Genomic DNA, 26,638 nt, shown 5'->3' on the forward strand with positions numbered 1-26,638 from the left:
CTTCAGTCACACTGGGTGAAGTAATGCTATGGATGCTCCTTTGGAGATGGTGAGGAGGTGCTCTGCTGCTGGAAGTCGATCTCATAGCAGCATGAAGGAGGAGCAAGGCTGACTCGTACCATACGAGAACTGATTTGCCTCCTTCTGTGGACTGCGATGAGTTGAATTCGCCACAAAATCATGCACTGACCACACATCGTATTTTTCACACATTTTAATATGTGTGTGGCTTAGGTCCAAGTAAAGCATCTGAAACAGTGCTGTTAATAGGCAGTATTTCCTGGTTTAACAGGCCTTTGTGGCCTGGTATCTCAATCTGTACAGAGTATAGTTTGACCTGCAAACTTTGTTGCATTAGTAAGGGGAGAAGACATTCCAGGGGAGCCTTCATTCCTCCAGCAGCACACTTTTACCCACTGTGTGCCTGGGGCCAGACTGGAACCAGCTCAAAGTGGTCAGAATCTGGTACCAGACAAATCAGAGCAGAAAGTGGTGTGTCAGACTGGGTTCCTCTTTAACATATTTTCATTCATTGCAGTTTTCTTTTCTCTGAACTATATAAAGCAAGTCTCTCTATAAAAACAGTAAAATATATTAATGTTCTGTGTATTGTTTAGATAAAGAGAAAGGTATGTAATATGTGGAAATGTAATCTTCATGGTGTCCACTTTGACATTTAGAAAAAAGCAACTTCCTCAGGCAGAAATCTGTCATCACAGAATCTCATACCAAGGTTGGCAGGGACTTCTGGATCCATCTGCTCAAGCAGGGACACCCAGAACAGGGTTCCCAGGCCCATGGCCAGGCAGCTTTTGAAGTTGGTCAAGGAGGAAATACCATAACCCCTCTGGGCAGCCTGTCCCAGTGCTCCATCATCCACACAGCAAGATGTGCTTCCTGATGTTTAGACAGAACCTCCTGTGTCTGTTTGTGCTCATTTGCCTCTTGTCCTGGCACTGGGTGCCACTTAAAGGAGCATGAACTGACTGGCCTTGCCGTCAGGTAACAAAAACACCACAAGTCCTAGGAGGGAAGTCAGCCCTGTGGCACCTCCGCCCATGCTAGAAACAGTCAGATTGTCTGACTAGATTGCCTGTCCCTGAACCTGTCCAGTTCTCCTCTGTGTTCAAAAATGGAGGTGGATACCGTTCTTTGCCCATCTACCCTCAGTCATAGAGAAAAATGAATAACTAGCTCAGTATATTCTGAGGTACATTCTGAGGCAAAGTGTTTCAATATCAGATAATCTTTTACCTTTTTGCCCTTTTTGCTGTGAGAACACTAAGGATGTATTTGAATTCAGAAAGATCTGCACTGTCAGCATTGTTTCTGACTATACTGAATGCACGCTTAGTTTTCATTTTCTCTCCTTTTTATTTAGATTTGCGGATTTTCTGTATAGCTTTTTACAGACTGTTTCATTTTTAAAACTGAAGTTGTCTGACTTGTTGGATGATGTGAATATTTGCCCATATCCAGTTTGAATTTCTGAGTCAAATAATCTCCAACAATTATAGCTGAACTATAGTCTGTCCGTTAGGGAAAGATTTAGTGGCAAATGAAATATTCTCCACTGACTGTTACCCTGTTTCACAGGTTAATTATTATGACAACCTTTTTATGTCATTTTTTTATCACATTTTAAAAAAAAATCAATATACCCTGTAAACTAATAGAGTTTCCCTATTAGTTTAATAATGATAATAATCATTTGTATTAAGAAAGGAGTTGTAGTTTGCTTCAATTCACTATATATTGAAAATGGCATTTTTGGTGATCTAGATCTTAATATAGGGAAAAACTGGCTTTTTTGGGGGGCTTTTTTCTTCATTTGGTTTGATCTCATTTCCTAGGGATTTTCCACAGCTTCTGTGCCATAAAAACTGCTTTCCCCGTTTGAGCTTCTTAGTAGAAGTCATATAGCAGGCTGTCTCCTTGTGTTTGCATGACCTAAAGTTTCTCTTTAATTCCTGTTCTTTTTGTCAGGTAATCCTTGACTACATTTACTCTTAAATAAACGTTTCCTGAATATCCTAAATATTTTCCTAAAAGGAATGAGAGCCTTCTTGTCTTCATTCTTCTTCAGTCGAAGAGTGCTCTCAGTTCTATGTACTTCCAGTGGACTTAAACTTTTGCCAGAACACAGAAGACAAGGATACAGTGCAAAATTCTTGCTCTTTTCATAGCTGGAACATACACAAGCACCAAATCCATGGCATTTGTTTTGGCCTAATTCCTCAAATTTTAAGTGCCACATTTCAAACTATGCTATTTCAGACAGTCCATTGTTTTGTTTCTCTAGACCTTTTTGGAGATAACATCCATGTTTTATGTTTGTTTTTGTTTTGTTTTTTAAATATATATATTTTAATGGCATATAGTTTGTCCTTTCTTTTTCCTCCTTATATATTTCCTCCTATATTTTGGAATACTGAGACTCTTCCACTTCTCTTCCTACATAAAAGCAGAAATATAGAAGTGAAAAATCTCAATAATCTCAAAGCAGGTGACCCTACATTAGTCTTTGTAACGGTTCTGAACATGTGCCAAATAGTCTTTAACAAAGCTTGACCAGAGGGAGAGATCTGGACATGTGTATGCTTTTGAATAAATACAAACATCCTGAATGAGATAGCCAAGAAGGTCATTTTGCATTCTGCTGGATATTCTTGAAATGAAATGCAGCAGTTTAGAATGCTGCTGCTGCCATGTTTACAGAAAGAAAACATTCCTCTGGAGAAAATGTGCTGTGGTAGTCCAAAATTGTATCTGCTCCATTGTGCTTCTGTGTACATATTTTAATAAAACATTAAGAAACCATATCATCCTTCCATAGTCCAGGTAGCATCTTGAAGACAGTTATTGGTAGAGTAGCTCTGTACTAATCTACAGTTTAAAGAAGGGATGAAATTCCTCATTCTCTCCTTTCTCATACCTGAATTCATATATTCTTGCTCTCGTGACACTGAGGTTGTTCCATTGTTTTGTTCGTGGAATAAACTAAATCCAAATCAAATAAGATTTCTTTTTTCGAGGTTTTTGTTGTTGGCTTTATTTATTTATTTATTTATTTTGGACCACTGCACAAACTGAGATTAAATTTTCAGTTCCATTTTGCAGCAAAACCACAGTCTTGTAGCTTTTTCCATGGTGAATTGCAGGACAATTTTGCTTTCAAGGATGACAGACATGGATTTGGTTAGACTGTTGTATCTGTCTTAGCTTGGGTTTTTTATGTTCTTCTATAGCAAAAAATGACTTGCCAGATATTTTTATTGGCTTGTCACCTTTACTGTTACAAAAACATTAAAAAGAGAATCTATTAAAACCAGATTTTAAAAGGCCTGAAAATCTTAAATGTGCTTTGCAGTTATGTGTATGGGGTCATTTCAGTGATTGTCTGAATCTTCATTAAGTTTTTTAATTCTCAAAGTCAGCTTGCCTAATTTAAGAGCTCCTCAGGCGCTTTAAATGCTGTACTTCACTGTTTCACAAGGGAATGGATAATTAAACTGAAATCCATGAAAAGTTTCAGCTAAATTTCTATCATAAGTGTCAGGGGAGGATATGGGAGGAAAAACAGTCTTTGGAGCAAGATAAGAAGTGGTGCCACCTAGAAGGCAATGCGTTTGGCAGAATGTCACAAGGAGAACCTAGTTCAGAAATTCTGCATGGGAACAAAGTTGTAGGGAGCAGCAAAATCTGACCCACTTCAACTGAAATGGAAGTTCCAGAAACAAAAGTAGCAGTGCAAAAATATGAGGCATCTTTGTATTTTCTGTGGCACATGAGCTTGGATAGTTCCTAAAGTGTTGTGGATTTATCCCCATTTGTAATAGCTTGGGATATATTTGCCAAAATATTAGAGAAACATAAAGTTTATAAACACTGAGTCTTTGTATAACAGAAGTGAATTTTAAGATGCAGTACTCTCCTGAAGAGCACTTTGTAGTAAGAGATGTGATTAAATGAGATATCCTGTTATATTAACAAAGGTGTTAGTAGTCTTTTTACTTCCTTCCTACTGCAGAGCTATCTGTAGTCCTCCAGTGCCTTTTTCTATGCATCTGTTTATTGCATTTGCTCTAAAGGGACGGATCGTTCTTGACCTGCAGTTATCTTTTATTGCTTCATACAAGTCTTTAGATTTATTTTTCTCTTCTAAAATGACTTTTTACAATTTTGGATCAAAACTGTATAAGATGTTCTGATAATAATTTCATGAAACCAGATGCATACACTTATGTTTGTAATGTATTTGGTTTCCAAGATTTTGTATATGGAAAAATAATAAAATGTAGTGTTTAAAAAAACAGTCATTCTTGGACTAGACTACAAACTGAATCTCTGGTCCTTCTTTACATCCCTGATTTCTAATCTTGCTTCGTTTGGAATACTTCCTTTGCATTTACAAATACTGAGTTGCACCATGCTTATCAAGCTTTTCCTGCTGTTTCCACATGCAGAAAAAATATCACGCATATGTATCTGTTCTCCTCAAATGCTGGCGTGCACTAAAAAAAGAAGAAAAGAAGTCATACATACACAGCTATTGAAAAATACTGGTGTGTATCAGATGTGAAATACATGTTTCTTATGAACACTGCTGAAATACTGATGCTCATCCAGAATTATCTTACCTTTTGGTTTTTTTTTTTTTTAAGAATATTTCTTTGACTGGTCAATTTTTCTGTGTTTGGAAATAATGCAGTGACAAGCACTATCAACCATTTTGTTTTATGAATGTTGTAAATGGGGCTGACTTTGCTTGTAGGTTTAAAAAGTCAGTCTTTGTAGATTTCACACCTACCTACGAACTGGCACGTAGATTTGGGCTTCTATTCATGTAATAACGATTCCTCTTTCACTGAATGGACATTATTGATTCTAAAAATACACATTTCTGTTCAGTGTCTTTTTTAACTGACATTGGTTTTAGATTTATTCAATTCTAACCACTATCCAAATGTACACATTACTTTGGAGTGCTTGGGTATAATTGTGTGGTCAAAATCAAGACTGAATTGCCCAGGACTTTAATAGGAGGAAGACCAAAACTGAGTGAACATTAGAGAAGCATTTTATAAAAAACTAGAAATGACACCAATCCATATACACATGCATGCAGACTTTCATCTCTTGCTGTAAAATAGACTTAAGAATCACAGATACAATCAAAAAATGAGTAGGCATGATTTATGTTGCATAAGAGAAGTCCATGGTGTGGACTGTGGTGTACCTTAGAGCAGGCTGAAGAATCCCATGTTACTAAATGACCAACAGACTGTCCTTCAGGTCTGTCAGCTGTGTTGCCTCTCCACTTGATGTAAAGATAGACCCAACAAGACATTATCCCTTGGTTATTTGTAATTGAAATGACACCCTTTATGCTGGCTGAGCAGAACAGAGAAGATAAAGATAAGAATCTGTTGCCGGAGTCTGCTTTTAAGGTAGCATCCTAATCTACTTGTGAACATGCGATGAGCTATTTTCCAAGATTCTGCTTCCATTGCTTTCTGGAGATGGGATTTGATCAAAGTGCATGTGAGGGAAAGGGGGGAACATGAACAGAGGGCAGAAGGCTGATGAGAGCTGGGTTGTGTATGGTTGCAAGTGGATGTGGTTGCTCAGATAGTGTCCAAGTTCCTTTTGTTTAGATGTAGCCACTACCCACAGATCTGCATTTGGAAATGTCTGCTCTTTCAAAGTAAGAAATAGGGAATGTTCTGTATCTTTATAGGTTATAAAGTAAGAGTTCCACTTATGTTCAGACCTGTCAAGAGCTGTAGGGTGTGATGAGGGCTGCCTCTGCCTTGTGTGAAAACAGTGATGGGTCTATCTGAGCAACTATGGCATGCAGATGTTTGACAGTATTAAGCCGTAGATAAAGTATTTTTCTTTTTTAATCACTTTTTAAAGTACTAAGCAAGGATCTGAGCTCTAAAATATTTTAAGAAAATCAGTCATGTTCATGCATTCTTATTTAATAATCATGCAAGTTTCGTTTTTTTTTTTTATTGAAGGCACCCTACCTTGCTGTATAAAACTGATGCAATTGAATCTAAAAATAGTAGCCTCATCAAATTACAATTTTTTTCTTTGAAGTGATCATTTAGGAGAAATTCAGAGGGAATTTTAAGAGCCGTCAAAAAGATTTGCTTGCACAATTCTCCCTAATTAATTGGTTTTAAAAATTGCCACTTTTGGACTATTAAAAAAATTAAATATAAAAAGAAATGTTTACAGATACAGGAACTTTCTCTTTAAAATGTATGTATACTTTGAGACAAATGTTTTTGCATCTGGGTTATCTTTTGCTTTATCATACTATAATAGCTTCTTTTGGTATTCTTTTTCTCTATATGGATATGATAACTTTATTTTTTCATTTTTTTCAAGGTTTTTTTTTTTTTTTTTTTAATTCAGGACAGTAATCCTGTGGTATAAAAAAAAATACAGCATGAGATGTGATGTAATCAGTAGCCACGACAGGATAAAATTTGACTGAACTTACCGGGATGTTGCTCACAAAATAATATGGTAGAGCATCCACATTACAAGAGCAATAACCCCAATACTTCTTGTAGCCAAAGTACACTGGCTTGCTTCTCATCCAAACCTGTCTTGAGGCAGAATCATACTGGTACCAAAACACAGGGTGCCAGGATGAGATTTTTCAGTATTTTGAAGGTAAAGTACTGTAATGGGTTACTTAGTAAATCTTTATCCTTTTATCTCTACTCTGAACTCGCTCCGTTTTATCAACACCTCTCTGACAAATCCTTTCATGCAATGGAGAGAATCCAGTCTCCTTTGTTTTGAGTACACATTAACTAATATCTTCTGTAGTAAGATCATCTATGTCCTCTGATAACCAGCTTTTCTTTGCTAGACTTCTTCCATTTGAAAATATTTGGCCTATTTGATCTACATTTCTGAAGAGCATGGAAATAATCAAAACCACAAGTTTGCCTGAGACCAAACTTCTTTCATTGAGAAGACAGTGTAAGTGGCCCAGGGAGACTCTGCAGTTTCACTCTGTGGAAGCCTTTTGGTCTCAGCTTGAAAAAGCCATGTGACAAACTGAAGTTTGTCTCCAGGAGTCCCATCAAACCAGCATTTCTGTGATTTTTGACTTCTTGTTTTTCCCACTGGTTTCTACCAGAGCTTCATTTCCATCAGAGATGGTCATGATCTTTTAACCCATTCAAGGAATGGCATGACAAGAAAGCAAGGAACTTGGCTTCAGGGGAATTCATTAACCCTTTAAATAGCACTTTACAAGACTTATGCCAGTCAGGATAAGATTCTACTGCTTGAATAAATGTCATGGTTTCACAGTACAAAATGTTCAGTGTCAATACTGCCTTGAGTTACTCATATATCCCAATTATTCAGAAGTATGGAGTATGGGCTGCACTGGAGTCAGATTAAGTAATTTATTCTATCCTTAAAACAAAAAACAAGCAGAAATTTATTGAATAATAAGTTTTATCTTACTTAAAAATGATCAGTTCAGTTCATAAACATGACTGGCACTACCAAGGGGTAAAGAGGTTCTGAGATGGAGGTGAGAATGGTGTTGGAGGCACAAGGATAAAGTTATGGATAGTTTAATGCAATGTTTCTCTCACATGCTTTATAAGTGGAAACTGTAACCCTGAGTTTCTGAAATCTGTTCATACCTAGGGGAAAACCACAGAGTGGTGAATGGAAGGAAAAAGACTTCTCAAGAAGTTGATTAGTTTAATCCTCAAACTGTCCTGTACTTTCCATCTGTGGAGTACATTTACAACTGAGGCTGGTTTCACAGAATCACAGGATGGCCAGGGTTGGAAGAGACCTCAAGGATCATAAATCTCCAACCCCCCCCGCCACATGCAGGGCCACCAACCTCCCCATTTAATACCAGACCAGGCTGCCCAGGGCCCCATCCAACCTGGCCTTGAACACCTCCAGGGATGGGGCATCCACAGCCTCTCTGGGCAGCCTGTTCCAGTACCTCACCACTCTCTCTGTAAAGAATTTTCCCCTGACGTCCAACCTAAATCTCCCCTCTCTCAACTTAAAACCATTTCCCCTCATCCTGGTTTGCCTGAACTTAGATCTATAAAGATGCATGGAGTGAATACCTGCTTGCGTGTATCCTAAGATAGGCAAAATCCCACTGCCTGGAGTGATTCCTTTCTGTTGGTACAGATTTGGTCATAGCAGGGACTTCTTTTGATCTTCTCAAATGCTCCATTGCATTTAGTTGTCTTCCCATGTACTACTGTTGACCTGTGTAAAATTAAATGCCTTTTCTGTGAGCTAACATTGGTGAAACATTCAAAGACACAGGCTTCAAACTGCATCTTCAGTGGTTTTTCTATGTTATTCTTCCTGCAAGATTTCAAGCATCTTTTGCAGGAAGAGCAGCTGTCTGGGAAGTAATTTGATAGGTTTGCTTTGGGCAAGTTTAGACATGTGTTTTAACATAATACAAAATGTAGTTCATAATTTGATAGAGACATGTTCCTTTCTGTAACGGATACAACAGACAGATGGGGGAGCACAAGTTTCAAGAGAGACAATTATGACTCGTTTGCGAAACATGCTGGTTGCACAACAGCTGCTTGCCAACATCAGCTATTCTTTATGTCCTACAGCTGTGCAAATCTATTTTAAATTTTTAAAATTGTTTTAGAGAGACAAAAGTATATTGTTTGATTTAATACGTTTTAAATGCTTTTTTTTTTTTTTTTTTTTTAACATTCTGAATTAAAGCATCTGGAAAGTTTTGAAACGAAACACTTTCAAAATGAAGAATGAAATACTTCTTTTGAAGGAATGTAGCAAAGACAAGTTTTTAGTATGTTTTTGGCTGAATTTAATCTCTGGTTGATTTGGAGACTTAATTTAAACAGGTCAGTTTGAAAAAGAACAATGTAATTTAGAGAGATGAAGGAGGAGTAAGAAGATCCTTTAAGAAGTAAAGGAATTATTTAGTCCTAATAGTTTTCAGGCTGAAATGTAGATTTTCTAGACATTTTTTTTTCTAGTTTTTATTGAAACATTTCCTCTTTTGCCATTTTTCTACTCATATTTTTTACAAGTTCCCCTTGCCAAGCTCCACTGCAAATTTTAAACTATGTGCCTGTGTGGCTTCAAAGTTTGAGAAATATTTAAATCAATTTCCTAATGAAAATTTTCACTGCCTGAAATACAGCAGCTCATGCTTATATAGTTGTTTTTTTTCAGTCTTCAACATATATTTTATTGCTCAGTGAATAAGAACCAAACATGCTCTCTGTTGTTAGAATTATAAGTGGAAAGTTTATCCCTTCTGTCACAATTTTCATAGCTTTCTTGGAGAACAAATTAATGTATATACATTTTAGTAGTAGCAGGTTTTAATTGTTTCAGAACCTTCCTGGCAGTATGGGATGATTTAATATTTCATGCGGTTTCCTTTTCTGCTTTTGTACTTCAAAGAGTGGTGAACAAATTAGCGAGAACTTCAGAGCCAGCTACTGTCCTGTAGCTGCACAACTCCCACCAGCTCCAGCTCGCAATCCCTTCTTAATGCCTTGAAATGGATACGTCCTTATGGGCCTAAATCTGCATCTGATGACTGAACTCTTCTGATGGCAGTGAGAACTAAGCATGTGGTAAAGCTGCAGGATCAAACCCTTAGGAAGCACATTACGCTAGAGTACAGCTTAAGGCAGCTTGTCCGCCTTGGCTTCTTTAACTATAATTGAACTAATGTATTTTAATCTGTACCTCATCTCCTTTGACTTAATGTGAGGAAGTAAATTAAAAATAGCTCATTAAGTACAGTAATTTATTCATACATCGAATAAGCTATATAGCTACCTTAACTGTGTTTAAAAATAGATTGCACTATAAGCAGAAAATTTTCTGGTGACTTTCAGCTTACTTCTTCAAGAGCTACTGTTAATAAAACTTTCTATTTAGTATAGAATCTTCAAAAATAAAAATAAAAATGATGTCAAGTATGGAATTTTTTAAAAGGGGGAAGAAATATAAGTATTAATTTCAATCTGGGCACAAAATAGCTATAAGGGCGCATTTTCAAACCTATATAATTAAGGGCTTTAGGAGGGTTAGAAGGCAGCTTAAGTCATAGGATTTTTAACTGAAGTGCAGTCATGGGCTGTGCATAACAATCTGGATTTTTTCCTCCGTTGATCAGCCTGAAGGACACTAGAATGATGAAACTATTACAGAATCCAAATCATGACTCATATATGTCCATTACTCTAAGCATAGGAATACAGTAGTACTGTTTGCTTTTTCTGTACATAACTATAGGAATAAAATGAGCATGAAAATAATAACTACTATGTAATCCTTTCCCTGAATATTTTAGACATTAGCCATGTTCTTATAACATTTTTGGCACAGATAGATGATTGGATAGACAAATAATCTACCACCTTTAGTCTGCTACAAGTAGATACTTTTTCTGAGTATCGACTTTGCTCCATCTTCATTCTTACCACGTCAAAATCTTCAAAACTGTCATCCACTGCTTGAAAGTGCCTGATTTTGTTCTTTCAGCCAACTGTGAGGTTATAATGTTTCACAGTCATTTTCTTTACAAGATTCCCGTGGTAGCTTGTTGGTCTTCTACTTAGTAGCTGAGATCTCTTCTAACAGACTGTCACAGAAGGTGATGGTGAGGAATCACCAACAAAATCCAGATGACCTCTCTCACTTTTCATTCCCAGGTGAGGTCAGAATGCATTCTTTTTGCAGTACTTAGGGTCTTGGTCCATGGCTATGATTCTTAGGTACTGCAAAAAACAGAAAAAAAGAGTATCCAGGCTTGTTGTTGCTTTCCATTGCTATTATACCACAGTCTGAACTGTCAAAAATCAATGGTTATAAGAAGGTTTCCAGTAGACTTCACAAAGACACTAGGACTCAATGGTCATCAATGGCTCTATGTCCAGATGGAGGCCGGTAACGAGTGGCGTCCCCCAGGGGTCTGTCTTGGGACCGGTGCTCTTTAACATCTTTATCAATGACATTGATGACGGAATCGAGTGCACCCTCAGCAAGTTTGCTGACGACACCAAGCTGAGTGGTGTGGTTGACATGGTAGAAGGAATGGATGCCATTCAGAGGGACCTCAAGAGGCTAGAAAGGTGGGCCTGGGTGAACCTGATGAGATTCAACATGGCAAAGTGCAGAGTTTTGCACTTGGGACAGAGGAATCCCAGGCATCCATACAGACTGGAAGGAGAGGTCCTTGAGAGCAGCCCTGTGGAGAAGGACCTGGGGGTCTTGATGGATGAAAAACTTAACATGAGCCAGCAGTGTGCCCTTGTGGCTCGGAAGGCAAATGGTATCCTGGGCTCCATCAAAAGAGGGGTGGCCAGCAGGGACAGGGAGGTGATTGTCCCCCTCTGCTCTGCTCTTGTAAGGCCCCATCTGGAATACTGCATCCAAGTGTGGAGCCCCCAGTACAAGAAAGACAGGGAACTGTTGGAGAGGGTCCAGAGGAAGGTCACGAAGATGATCAGGGGACTGGAGCACCTCCCCTATGAGGATAGGCTGAGGGAGATTGGCTTGTTCAGCCTGGAGAAAAGAAGGCTGCAGGGTGACCTCATTGCAACCTTTCAGTACCTAAAGGGAGCCTACAGAGGGGAGGGGAATCAACTCTTTGAAAGGGTTGATCACTGCAGGATGAGGGAAAATGGTTTTAAGTTGAGAGAGGGGAGATTTAGGTTGGACATCAGGGGGAAATTCTTTACAGAGAGAGTGGTGAGGTGCTGGAACAGGCTGCCCAGAGAGGTTGTGGATGCCCTGTCCCTGGAGGTGTTCAAGGCCAGGTTGGATGGGACCCTGGGCAGCCTGGTCTAGTATTAAATGGGGAGGTTGGTGGCCCTGCACGTGGCAGGGGAGTTGGAGATTCATGATCCTTGAGGTCTCTTCCAACCCTGGCCATTCTGTGATTCTGTGATTCTGTGTGACTCCTAACTTTAAGGTGGAAACTCTGCGGCATGGGAGTTGTAAGCTATAAGACTTTTGGCCATAGAAGTTTTGCTCATATTATGAGTGTCACAGCAAAAAAATCAGTGACTGTTTTCTGTGAAGGTAAGGAAAGGGGAAAACCAATTATTTCAATTCAAAATAATTTTGAAAGTATCTGAGTCTTTCAGGTTCTAAATTCTTTCCTGATTCCTTAGAATATAACTTTCAATATAACATTCACAGTTTTAGTTCTGGGCAAGAAGTCTCAGCCTTTACATAACCTACTGCCCTTCAAATGATTTTATTCCATTCACAGATGAGTTTTGACTTCAACTTGGCTGCCAGCAGAATAGGAGAACTTGAATAAATACATTTTTAAAGCCAGCCTTGATAATTTTTTAATCAGTCCATGAGAGCTTCTGCATAAGCCGGATTTGTTTCAAAGAGTTCAGAGAAGTGAAGCCGAGTAGTTTGGCCTGCCAATTTAAGCAAATCTCATAATGGTCCTAAAGTTTCTACCATCCCCACTAATTTTTACATTTTCTTTGAACTGATTTAAATAAATGAATAATATAATCCCAGCCTCAGAATACTTCAGTGAGAACTATTGAGCACATGTGGCCATCGAAGTGTATGGAAATATTTCTGTCTGTGGAAAGATTTTTGTGGAAATTGGGCTTGGTTCTTGGGTTCTCAGAGACCACTGCAATTAGGGATGGATTTTTTCACCTCACTTTCATTGAAATCAATGAGAATTAAGGTACTCAGAGACCTTTAAAGTTCTGTCCTTTCAACAGTTTTGCTCAAAGTCTTTTTATGGAATAGTTCAAGTCTGTAAGATTTTGCTTTCACTTGTACTGTGTAAATCCAAATATAATTAGTGAGAACTAAAGGTGGCCTAAGCTGAAGTCTGAAATGACTGGGGATATTCACAGCCAGCTCAGGGTATGATCCAAAAGGTATGATGCTAAGGTCTGACTCACTTTAAACTCTGTTTCCTGTTGGGTAAGTCTCCTGTTGAATGTTTTTATTTTTATTTAATTGAAACCAACTGTCTTTCATCAAAGGGGGGGAAGTGTGGCATTCTTGAAATCCCAGATCAAAGAATAGCAATACTCTAGTCCCAGTTGGACAATGTAGATCTTTCTGAGCTTCAGGTACTGTTGTGCTTTGTGGACAGACAGAGTGGGTTGAAACCACTAGCGTGCTCTGGAATATCTCTGTGACCCTGCTGGCTTCTCTGGACAGCAAAAAAAAGGACAGATTATTGGTATGTATCAACAAAATTGTTTCAAAGAAAAGCCTATTGGGATAAATCTTTAAACAGGAGTTGTAAGAGGGATTTGTATTTTGTTAGATCAAACAATTTGTTGATATATAATATAAAAACAAAAAAATCAATTGATATGTATAATTAATTGGAATTAATTATACGTATATCAGGAATAAAGTTTACTCAGAAAATAAAGATTACTTTTTATTGAAATGATTTGTATTTATATTGAGTTGGATGGTTACAGAATAGTTGTGCAACATTTTAAAGATACTTAATAGATAACTTCTGAGCTGTCTGCTCATCAAACTTGCAGCAGTCTAGAAATGAATTAATAAGATGGTACTAATAAAATGTTCCTCAGTCTTGAAAAAGAGCTGGGCAGTCATCCTTGCTGCCTCTGTCAGTGCTGAAAAATTCTTCCATACTGTTCTTAAATATTTTCAATGGGGGAAAAAAAAAAAAAAAAGCATCTCTTGATATTTACATTCTAAGGAATTACGTTGCCTGTTAACTTGGAAGTAGAATATTTCCAAAGAAGTGTTGTGTTGAAAATTCCAAATATTTATGATGTCAACTTGTAGAATAGCCTGAAGGAAAAAAAGAGAGTTGGGGCAAAGAACTGGAATGTTCACAAGTGTGTTGGAGGATAGAAATCTTAAACCGTGTAATATTTATGAGCAACCAAGAGGCTACATTCTGCTCTCAATTACTCTGGCATAAATCTAGAATTACTCATTGGAAGTTCAAAGTTTTTGCTGCGGATTTACACTCGTATAACAAGGAACAGAGTTCAGTTCTGTAAGGGTGGGAAAATCAATTTGGCCAGAAGTTAACTTGCCAGGAACTCAAGTTCTAATCACAGAAAGAAACCTTTTTCAGGTCAAATACCAGACTGTGCATTATGTATCTCTCTTTGTCTTTAGCTAAGACACTGAGGCTAGCATTCAGTCCTGTTCAGTAACATCCCATGGCACCAGGTATTGGACTGATTCAGCTTTATTGACTGAGGCAGGGGGAAGTTCTCAAAGAGTCACGAAGCTCCACAAAAGACCAAAAGGAATCTGGGAAATAAAATAAAAAGTTGCTGGCTTATAGCCTGAGAGAGTAAACAGAGACTTGCAAAGGGTGAGTGATCAGGGAACAATCATAGAAAAACAAGAGGAAAAAGACAGAATCAAAATCCCATATTATGATCCCATAACGATCTGGAAAAAGAGAGGTCTTTCCCAAATTAAAGCAGGTTTCAGAAAAAAATTGAATCTTTTGACAAGTTGTCAGGTTCCACTTTTGAATACTCTGCTAGTGACAGATCCCAGCAGTGCTCAGGTGGTTTGTACTATGCTGTGCTATGATGGTTTCTGAAAAGAAAATAAATACTGCCTACACATCTTGTTCTTATTCTGAAGAAGATTCTCTCACTGGGTGCAGGGAAGGGAATGGAATGAAAAATAAGACTTTCAAAGAGAGTAAAAGAAAACAGTAAGTGAATAATGTATGGCATCTAGTTATACCTTTCCTAAATGTAGAGTGAGGCTTTACTGGTGTGGCTCACACTTGCGTTAATGAAGTACCTGGAATTATGCAGTTTTGTACCTACTGAAAACCTTTCTGTGTCTGTCAACAAAGTTATTGTTGGCTGTGATGCTAAAAGAATTTGTAATGAAGTCATTTTCTGTAGATAATGGTCTCTGACTTTGTCACCGTGGAAACTATGTATGGTACTGCTGACATGTTCACTGGGGGCTGTTAACTTAGTGTTTGCTAGTTTTTAGCTAGGATCTATTAACTGGCTGCTCCAGTTTAGTAACCAGTTTAGTCTCCGTGCTGTCTTTGATAAAATGCTGCTTTGTTCATAGCTCAGCCTAGGCTTGTAGGTGGAATAAAATTATTTTGGCTTTCTATTTTATTTTTTTAATTTGTGAATGCTGATGTTGCTTTTATGGCTGCCATATGCTTGTTACATATGTCAGTTCTAAAAGCTTTGCTGATGGATGAAAGCTGGGAGAGGAGCTTTATCATTTATCTCTCATCCAGTACTTTTCTTGCTTACTTAAAGGTAAGTCCAATATAATAAATAATGATAGCCTCCTGGTTTTTTTACATACCACATCTGTAAGGTAATATTTCTCCTCAGTATGCTGAGAAGCAGGAAGGAAGCATCCAACATCTGCAGGATTCAAAGTTATTTTTGACAGCTGTGTGCTATTGGGTATTTCTTTCTTTTTGTGAAAGATAAAACAACCCAGGTGAATTGCTCAAAGGGCATTAATGACTGTCAGACATGTTAAACATATGTTCTCATATGTACATAAAGATAGACACAGAAGATAAAATCGTGTATCCATATACAGAGTGGAGTTGAGGAAATAGTTTGCTGACCTGAAAAGCTGCTAGCTGCTGTTGTACTGTACAATCAGATTTCTGTTAAGATGGCACAAGGTATATGGTGTGGTATAGGTGGGAGGTTTTTGATAACAAGAAACAGCAGTTCATCCTTGACACCTATTGATCACAAAACTGGAAGGTTTGGTCTAGAGACATGCAGGATTCATTTCAGCATTTAGCCTGGAGCACGCTCTGATTGCAGCAGAACAGAGTAAAGCACAAGCTTTCAAGGCTAAATGTAGGAAATGTTCACATATGGCCAACAGGAGATAAAAGCAGACAGTTGTGATTTCAGTGTGTGCATTGGACCTATATTTATTTGAAAAAGAAGAGCACCCTCATATAGCCAAAATGTATGTGGTCAAGGTTTTTCTTTCATATTAATATAGTGCAAATAGAGATGAGTGACCTCTCTGCAAGAGCTCCAAGCTAGCAAAGCACAAACTAAGAGGTACGAAGCAACAGCGAGTATGGTGATGAGCCCTAGTGAAGACATGCTGCTAAAAAATGTGGACTCTGTGTAGCATTATCATAAATAGTTGATCACAGTAGGCCTGTAATCCAAAGACATTGGCAGAGATCACGTCTGCTTAACAAAAAAAAAAGTGCTAGTGTGACTTCAAAATACTTCATAATATTTCATCTTCACCTAAGAGTTTGAGATCTAAAATCGTGTTAGGTAATAGCAAAGATCAGTCACTCAGTATACTGCTGCTGACTATTTGCAGTAGAAGACATGCAGAGAAAGTGTGTGCAAACAGAAGTACGTGGGGAGTAACAATTTTTCTAGGATATCCATCCAGTGCCAGTGTAAAGTAAACACCAAATTTCAATGGGAAGGGATACAGGGAGGGTGATATTATGATGATCTTGCGAGTCTTCACTAAGAACTGCAGTGTTCATCCATACTAAGCACTGTTGCCAGTATCTTCCTACTTATGGCAAATAATAGGAAATGCAGGTAAATATGAAGTAAGTATGTAGTTAAACAAAATAAAAACAGTGTAATCGTGTAAGGAGGCTTACTTGATAAAAAAAATTCTGTGGCTATCTGCAAAGAGAGCAGAAAGTAGTAGCAGGAAATCAAAAACATGTCTTGGATCATTCACCCATGCTGATAAGCAGTGAGAACTAACAGTCAGTATTATGCAATAGTTGCACCTTAGATCAAGATATGAGGAGGCAGATGAGGAGAGATGGTGTAACTAGCACAGTAGATATTATAAATTGTGGGTGATACAAGCCAACATTAAATTACCAGTCTCAAAGGAAGAAGGAAGTAGACAGCAGATTGTGAGTTAGAAGTGTTTCTCCAGCTGCAGAGCAGCTCACACTTGTTTAAGGTCAAATATCAAAGCCCGTACCTGAAAATCTATCCATCTTTGTTTTCAAGAAATATTCTTTAAGTATTAATGTAGTCTTCTGTTTTCTGGAAACATGTATTCCTAACCTTTCACTCCCAACCATTTTCATGATTATTTAAAAAAAAAAAAATCCTCTTTTTTTTACTGCTATCTACATCCATCCACTTCTAGCAAAGAAACTTCTCTTGCCATCCCCAAACTCTCTCTACAGTAATTTCCATTGACTGCAGGGGTGTCTGCTGGTGATAGCGAAGCTGATTGACTTCAAAGCCACTGTTGTTGCCGCACTTGGCCAAGAATCTGCTCATGACTGTAGCAGATGTTTCTAAGGTTTTTTTAAGGTGTTTTTTTTTTGTTGTTTTTTTGTTTTGTTTTGTTTTTTAATAGACCAATGAGAACCTTATGGAACAATTTTTTACTTAAATCTTGGACTGAATGCTAGCATAGCTACGTTGCATGATTTCAAAACCTTCTATCAGAATTGTTGTGCTTATAAGAGGCAAGTTTTCCTTTCCAGCAGGTAAAAGCATTTTTACTCTTGTCAGCTCCCTGATATTAGATAATTAGCAGATTCCTGTTTAGTCTTAATTGCTTTACAATAACAAGTTGTTGTTGTTGTTGTTTTTTAACAGTTTGTTTGAAAATTTCACAGTAAGTTTATGTTGTAAAGGAATGTTGAATGAAAACTATGGAGAGTTCACACTGAGTACTGAATCAGAAGGGCTTTGATAAACCCACAAACTTAAGCCTAAGTTCTAGAAATATCTGCTTTTCTATTGTTTACCTTAGACATTTCTCCAGTAACTCTAGACTGAGCTGGAACTCCTAAATGTCCTTAGAATTGAGAAAAACACTACTTTGGCAATATGACAGTGAAGTTATGAACCTGTAATGTTCTAAGAAATAAAGATACCAGGCATGCAAACGTTGGAATCTATTACTCGCCACGGTACACTGAAGATGGTACAAAGTCAGAAGATGGAGATAGAGATACAAAGTCAGAAGATGGAGATATCTTCAGAAATAGAAAACTCTATGGGAAAAATAAGCAGCATTGAAAGAGGCAAAAGATACCTGCCAGAAGAATGCTAGAGAAGTCAGCATGCCTGCTGTGGACATTGCTGCCTGGAGTTTGTAAATGGCAAACTGAGGATACAAGGAAGAGAGAAAGGAAAACCTAATACTTTGATTCTTACAGTGAATGTAATCTGTTAGACTAGCTTACGCAGGGTGATGTTAATGGAGGGTTGCCTTATTAGCCATAGTTAACAGCAGTTTTGGGAGTAAGCAGCTTTTGTTATTTGCTTCATTTACGTAGAAAGAAACAAATGAACAAATAGATTGCCTTTATTTTATTTTATTTTATTTTATTTCACCCTCTTCCACCTCCCAAAGAGGAAGGCTGATGTTTTCATTAAGCTTTACCAGCTGGCCATATGGGATAGTCAGTAGGTCAGTATGTAAATACTTACATAGCGTATTAGCCCTTTCTTATTCTTACAACATTTTTGTTTACATTTCCCAATCCGATAGTATTTAAGCTTGATTCCTTTGAGCCAAACACTCCATGATTAAATGCAGTGCATAGCAACAGAGAAATAATTATCGTTTTTAACCCACACACATGCATAAGCCAAAAAAAAATCTCTACTTGACAAAGAGAGTATTGACTTCCCATGCAGTCCTTAGAAGGTCTTTAACTTCATGCCTCCACTTTGCAAGATTTTAATGCACGTTACATGGACATATAATGTATGTATGTAAATGTCTGAAGCCACCTGATGGAAGATACTGCAAATGTAAAGCAGAAGAATTACAAAATTATAAAAGAATTACAAAATATCTGGTCACTTACATCAGTAATGGTTCAAAACCACTAACCCCTTGGTCTTCGAAGGGCCAAATTACTCGGAGGATAAATAGATATCCTTATTTAAAAGTTGTCCTGTTTGAAAGACTTCCCCAAACATTCAGCCAAAGCAGAAGGATTTCCTTTAGGAAGCCGGATGCACCTTTTTCAGTGACTATAACTGGGCTTTGGATTATGTATCTCTTGGAACTCCAAACTGTTAAGAAAAACAACAACAGATTATTCAGTCGCATTACACAGAGATAGGATTAAACACTTGTTACATGGCTTACTTTTAGACTATAGAATTGCCTAGCTCTTGTGAAAAGCACTGCAGTGTAGGTAGGATTATGGTCTGAACATGAGTAAGGGCTGGATAATTTGTCTCATCATTATCTGATAGATTGAAAATACCTTATTACACCAAATATGGCATGTTTCTTAGGTCAGCATTATTGTATTAACATTTTTAATATGTTATTAAATATATCAAAATATTTATATAAATATATATTTATATTTATATATAATGTTTTAAAATCGTTGGTTTCTTTTTCAAAGGTACTGTAATTGTTTCCAAGAGTTCTGTCCCCAGCTGTTTGTAACTGGGGGAAAACTGTCTTCTCAACCTGAAATCAGTACTCACAAAATAGGGTGATTGTATCATCACGTTCAAACTCTTTCAGAAGTTAGCCTGGCTCATGTAAGCTATAACACAGCTGTGGAACCGGTGGGATGAAGTAGGGAAATGGCTCAGAACAGACCTCAGCAGTCTCTGGACCCCTGACATTTCCTGTTTGACCCAGGACACATGCAACAGCTTCCTTGTTGAAGATCATAGACCAGAAGGAGCAAACAAATCTCTTGGCTCCACTTTTGAGGCAGGTGTCCACTCTCTTGATATTTCCTGTGGTCTGGGAGACATTGCCAGCTGTCTGTTCAGTTCATGCAAGCAGTTTGTCTGAGAAGTGTGGTTAGAGAGGGGAGCAGCCTTCATGGGACTCTGGTATCAGATATGATGAGGGAAAGAAAATTTATGTTGAGTTGATGTACTGTAAATAATTATTCATATTAAGTCTTTAAAACAAAAATTCACGTTAATAGTGCAACTACCACATACTTTATTTTATGAGGTTATTTGGATTTCAGGTGTTGTATGAAATAAATACTATGGGGACATAGGAATTATACTTAATGCACACATACTGTCTTCCTCTGAAATACAGGTCATTTATTTAACTCATAATTATTGTTAAAACATTTGATTGCTTGATACTTCCAAAGTTGTACTTCTTGGCCCATCATCATTTTTGATCTTTATTAGATAAAGAAGTAGTTTTTCCTTCAATATCTCACTGGAACTACCACTGCTGTTGACAAGACTTCAAAGGTTTGCATCATGACCTTAGTTCTGTTTTCTCATATTTAGGTTTCTCCTAATTTTTATCTTCCTGCTTAACATACTGCTTGAAATATTGCTTTCACTTTACTTCCAAAGCTCAGATGTCTTCTAGCTTCCTCATAACTTTCTGAACTTTCCTGCAAAACTTCATTTCACTTGTGTCTGGGTTTCAGTCGTAATCTCTGCCTATCCTGCATCCTGAGGCTAGATAGAGTCCTCTACCTGCCTAGCATGAAGGTATCTAAGCTGATAAATATTTAAGTGGGTAAATGATAAACCTGCAAGTCTTCTGTGTGTTTAGCCTCGTTAATTGTCAACCCTACCTGGATATATGTCTGTCTGCTTCACAAACCAAGATATTTTTCTCTTGTTTATATCTGCCATATCTTTCCACTCTGTACTTTCTTTATCCTGCCAGCAATGCTACTGCCTTTCATGCCAGTGAGTCCAAAACCTGGTGCTGATTTTTATTTCACATAGTCTCAGCTCATAGCCACTTTAGCAACATTTCTACCCCTGGTTTCTCATAGGTAGGCTTTCTTTCCCTTCAGGCGCCATTCACAGACAGCTAAACCATCTTCCTTCTGTTTTTGGATTCTCCATAGCAGCCTGGTTTGCTGGTCTCTTAGTTCCCCACTTTAGAGCTACCACGAACAACCCCACCAAATTCATATTACCATCATAATTCCTAACAGTGATCTTTGCAGCTCCTGCATCCACAGTTTTCCAAGAGTTCATCCCTTTACAGTATCTCAAGGACACTTCCCAGAGCAATGCAGACACCTTCTACCTGAGATGTTGTCCCTCTTCTATCCAGCTCCATTGGCATTACCTGCACCTAGTACCACTTGGGGGCACTTTGTCCACAGGTGCTTTATGCTCTGCTTTATGGTTCACATGGAAACCACAGCTGAAACTTAGCTGTTAAATATTCTTTTCCCCTGATATTCTTCATAAAATCCACAGTAATCATGAGGTATGCAAATCCTTTCTAGTGAAAAATGTGGGTAAGTGATCTCTAAGGACAACAGATGTTTGTTTCTTATCTTTTGCTGAAAATTAGAATGAGAGAGAACAAAAAAAGGAAGACTAATCTTGTAACTAGGCCTGCAAATGCGTTCTTACCTATGGAGTATTGCTCCTGTTTTCCTCCATTACTTTGTAGAAATCAGGAATGATTCTTGCAAATAATCTTGTAGATTTTTATTAATATCTTTGCAGATTAGAAGCAATTCAGTTTTATATTATTGCCAAAGATCTTGAAAAATGGGATTTTGAAGCTGATGGTAGTGACCTGGTAATCATACTATAATTGATGATTATTTTGAATGAGTAATAATTTTCTTGAAAAAGTGACACCATCTTCACATCACTGTTTCCAAACCCTTTTGGTTATGCATTGCAGATGACTCTCTCCTGGTAAGCTAGCTTGCTTATTACTTCTAGGGTTTCTGTGCTGGGAAAATGGGTTGCAAAAGAGACTGTGGGTATCATGACCTCATCATTCATATTCAAAAGAAGAGCAGCAAGATTGCCATAATATATTACTTTGTAAAATTATAACCCTGAGAAGTAATAAGATTCAATTGCATTTTTTTGGCAGAGTTCTATTTAAGAAAGTATCTGTCTCATGACTCTAGTTTATTCTTTGTCTTCATCATTGGTCAGCAGTCCTCATGAGGATTTCTCATCTCCTCAAACCTTGCATCAGATAAATCCCTCTTTTCCTGTGGTCCACTTCAGCCTTTGCATATGTGCCCTTTCTAAAGCGTTAACAGTTGTGTCTAAGAAACTTAAGCTACAGTACTTTATGGTGCTGGAGAACAAATGCAGACCGCACAAGGAGCTTCTTTCCCTTTTGCTTTGCACAAGAGCTGAAACACTATTTGAAATGAGAATATTCTGTCCATTGAGAAGTGTTGGATGCAGTGTGCTGAAGTTGGCCGAAATGGAGTGAAGGTACCTCTGTGCAGTCTTGTGTAAAGCTCCTTGCTAAGCAGAGGATGCTGAAATAGGTTTTGCTGATTCTCTGTATACACACTGCAAAACTGAGGAGATAATTAAACAAGGTCAGATTTACTCCTTTAAACTAAAAGCATGAATGGATTGTCAATATAGAGTGCTGAATTCATAACTAATATATCATCATGATCTTTTAAATGAAAGATCAAGGAAAATACTGTGTGAGAAAATGTGGTTTTATAATGCAAAATAATTTCAGAGAGTGGCCTAGGAGATTCCTTCTAGTCTGCTTCTTATCTATACTGTTTTCTTTTAAATGCTTGCCATCCTCAACTTGCATCCTCAAAACTCTTGTTTTCTTCTGAGCTTACATCTTAGTGTGAACAGTGTCCGCTATTCAGGTAGAGCAGGTTAACACCATGTAGAGTATTAGTGGCAGAATAGCATTCAGGTATCTGTGTTTTATTTTGGAGGAGATAACAGTAAAAGCACGGAATATTTTTGCCCATGGTGTGGGTGATAAAATCCCTTAGGAACTTAATGGTGTGTCATTTTTGTACTTTTTTTTTTTTTTTTCCCCCTTACATCACAGTTTAAAATGTGTTTCCCTGCTGTAGGTACTCAGAGGAATTTACAGTTGTCCTTTTAACAAGCATTTATGCTGCTCAGCAATTTGTACTGTCCATTGTGATTCATTTTATGGCTTGCTCTGTCTGCCTATCTGCCGTTTGTTTCCCTGTAGAAGGATTTAAGATTGCCAGAAAGAATATGTCTATGAACAACAAGCAGAAACGATGCATTGGACGTGCACTTCATGGAGCTTTAAATGCTTTTAGAAAGGGAAGTGTTAAAACTGAATAGATGACGTTAGTACCACCACCGAGAAAGAAAGAAAAAAAGTGCCCTGAAAAGCTGTATTGACTAAATCTCCTAACAATGCTCGTGATTTTCCTATATCCTGCTCTGTGTTTTTGTATGGATTTTTCATAGCACAGGCAGACGTTCCCCACGCTGTGATTCAGCGTCTGTTCCTAGCCATGCTCTTGCACGATTTTAACCTGATTTCACGGGAGGAACAGGGAATGAAACACTCTAGCTCATGGTTGTCAGCAGTGAAAAATAGCCAGGAATCAGACAAACAGCTTCATTGCTGAGATTATTTCCGGGATAAAAACTCTTCCAACAGCTGTTTGCTTTGGCCACCGCTCAGGTCTTTTTTTTTTTTTTTTTTTTTTTTTCATCAGAAAAAAAAGAGGCTTGCTTTTTTTTTTTAAGCTGTGGGCTGGTTATTTATGCAGTCAGGAAGAGGTCTCTGCTTCCAGTGTTGTGGTCTCAGAGCTGTTTTGACAGTTGGAGTATAGAGAGATTTCATCTCCTCTCTGCCTCCTTCTGTCCCGTCCTTCATTCACTTAACGTGCAGACCTGGAATGCTGTAGGAAGAAGAGAAAGCAAATTTACGAGTTCTTTAATCCCAGACAGGCAGCTTTGTGGCAGTTACCTTCAAGAAAAGTTCACGCCCCAAAGGAGTGTTTAGTCTTACAGAGCCACTGACTCACTGAGCAGCGCGTGTGAGTGTCTGTGAGGGAGAAGGCAGAGATGAAGGAAAAGTTCTGCTTCCTTGTGAAACTCGTAATATTATTGTTTTAAGGACTTCTTGAAAAGATGACTGCTACTTTTGTTTAAAGTATTTGTTCTGGAATTGCTGAATTTGGAGTCTACCAGACTGAGGTCAGGAGCATTTTCTTTGGCAGAAAGAAGATACTTTTAGAGAAGCCATGCCTGTGCTTGGGGTTGCCTCCAAGCTAAGACAGCCAGCGGTAGGGTCAAAGCCTGTTCATACTGCCCTCCCGATACCAAACCTTGGCCCCACCGGCACGCAGCACTACTCACCAAAGTCCTTGGAGCTTACCGGGGCAGAGAGCTCGATGCTGTCTTGTCAGCTCACCTTAAAGTCAACCTGTGATTTTGGAGAGAGGAGAGCGCTTCAAGGGAAAACCCAGGAGCTGGAAGATAGTAAGGTTAGTTGGAAACTTTTCCTGCACATCTGAATTCTTAGAAAATGTTAATTTGCTTGGACAAAATCTGATAGAAACTTGCTGCATGCACAGCTTGGGTGTGATTGGGTAAAAGATAGACTTTTGCTGTCAGCAGTGAACTTATATAGCAGCTTTGTAAATTTTGTTTGCTCAGTGTTGTCATTTGAATAAATATTCTGTTTTTGAAATATTAATGTTAAGCTAATGAGAGAATAAATTTCACAGAACAATCTGATAACTATCAGTAGAATCACAAGTAGAAAAAAATCATCCCAGCACCCCATAAACAATGACATGACTGCACTTAAAAAAAACAAAACAGAAATCTTGGCTGCTTCACATTATATTATGAAGTTTATAAAAAGATCTCACACCCACACTTATTCCCACAGGGACACTCCTTTAAAACAACTAATTGATTTTCTTTTCACTTTTCAAATGATCTGGAAATTCTTGCTGCAGAACCTGAATAGCAGCTTCCTAGTGAAAAGTACCTGTGTTTATTCTCTTCTGCACAGAACTTCTTCCTAGCCTTCATCTAGCTCTTATTTATTATGATTACATTTTTAAAAAAAAAAAGTTTTGCTTAATTAAGATTCCATAGCATTTGTAGAGTGCTCATATAGTTTTTCTTTTGTAAAGGAGTGCTTTTGGATTCTGGCTTGATAATTTAAAAAACCTCTCATGCTTTCCTAGTACTTTTGGTTTGTGGAACTGATGACCAAACTGTGATTAAACATGTATTTGTAGTTGCTTCATATTTAATTTAAGGACACTTGAGTGTAATCAGAGCTGTTACAGTAGCAAGATAGATGTAATATATGTACTTGGTTTTCCCTTGTTTTTAGTTACTGAATAAATTCAGTATTCAAGAAGAAAGTTGGTTTTGTGGTAAAGCATAGGGTTGGGACTCTGAACATTTGGTTTCCTTTTTAATCCCTGCCACATATTTCCCACGGGATTTTGGTCATGTCACTTAATTTTTCTCTTGGATTCTCTTTGTCACCTTATTCCCCGCCTTTCAAATGATGTTTTGATGATATCAAAGATGTCCAATAGACAGAGGCTGGACTGTTCATTTCTTGATTTCCAGAAATGATGAACAACCCTTTTCTATGCCATGAGTGCAACATGAAGATAAGAATAAAATTTTTCAGCATAGTGTAATTCCTGCTTACTCATTTATCTTTAATAGAAAAGATTCCTTCTGTTTACTCTTCGATGGTGTTCTTTAGTGAATTTTGCATGAAAAGTACTTTACATTTTCAAACACTATGTTCAGAAAAAAAAAAAAGATTACAGATACCATTGCCTACTGAGAATTGTACTTCCTGATTCTTTGAAAAAATTGTAGAGAGAGATAGAACATCTTGTTTCAGTATTTAAACAGCTTAGGATCTGTTGGTGATTAGCATGAGACTTAATGGGAGTCAGTTCCTCTGGTGATCCACATTTACTTCATTGACATCTGGTCCTGAGTACTACTGAAGTACTAGTGAGTAAAGTAAGCAACAGACTGCGTGGACCCAAATGGTTCTCAAATCTGAGTTTGAGAATTTCAGGTTTCTTTGGTTTAACTGTGCTTTTACACTTAGAGGCTGTTATTTGAAAAAAAGTCCTGCTAGCTATTAGATCCATCTCTCTCTTCTCAATGGAGGCAGCTGAGCGCATTTAGAATATGACCCTTAAAGATGGTTTATGCACATGCTGGTCTGAAAATCTCCCCTGGCCGCCTAGATTTATAGACGGATTGACTAACTTCTGCAGTATTCCCTTTTATAAAGTCTTGACATTTCCAGCAAAGCTTGGTGGATGTCCTTGTTCAGTTTTTTTCCCAAGTACATTTTTTTGAAGAATGTTCTTTTAGATAAGTTCTCACACTTATCGAGTGAATTTCATGAAGCCATTTTGGCAACACAATTTGCGTAATAAAGTGAGTAGTTATGATGAAGTTGATTTTAGATTTTTGTCACTAACAAACTTGAAAATATCATCCTAAATTACTGAATGATATTTTCATTCATCAGTGCTGAGGATTCATGCCTCCTGTTTCCCATTGCCTGGTCTCCTTAGGAGCACGTCTAAAATATCTAAGTAGTTCAAACACAAATTTGAATGAGTTGTTAGGATGAAGGTCACTTCAGGTTTGTTGTGTGGATGCAGGTTCCATATATCAGTGTTCTAAAACTTGACTATTTGTAAGAGCCCATAGACTTTTGATTTTTTGATTAGCAAGGACATTCCTACATGGTTCTATAGTATACAGTGTTGTACTTTAGGAACGTTTCCATTACAACAGTGATCAGATAAAAGGTCTTCAAGTCAAAATGTTGTAAATACCTAGCCAGAGTTTCTATATGAGAGTAAAATCTTTTTCTA

At 37.7% G+C, this 26,638-nt stretch overlaps 1 protein-coding gene across 6 annotated transcripts in view; it reads left to right on the top strand.

Moving 5' to 3' along the window:
- Nucleotides 1–23,529: 23,529 nt before the first annotated feature.
- NAV3 (neuron navigator 3) overlaps nt 23,530–26,638 on the top strand; it is a 258,341-nt gene continuing 255,232 nt past the window's right edge. For 4 of the 6 annotated variants that reach the window (XM_090139109.1, XM_090139114.1, XM_090139116.1 and 1 more), the window contains exon 1: nt 23,531–24,241. In XM_090139109.1, the coding sequence (XP_089995235.1) occupies nt 23,999–24,241 (243 nt within the window). In that variant the 5' untranslated portion in view covers nt 23,531–23,998. Of the gene's footprint in view, nt 24,242–26,638 lie in introns of all 6 variants that reach the window. The other 2 variants (XM_090139108.1, XM_090139127.1) reach the window with 2 other exon arrangements.

This window comes from Phasianus colchicus, chromosome 1 (genome assembly GCF_987193195.1).
Source record: "Phasianus colchicus chromosome 1, bPhaCol1.hap1.1, whole genome shotgun sequence".
In the NCBI taxonomy this organism is placed as follows: domain Eukaryota; kingdom Metazoa; phylum Chordata; class Aves; order Galliformes; family Phasianidae; genus Phasianus; species Phasianus colchicus.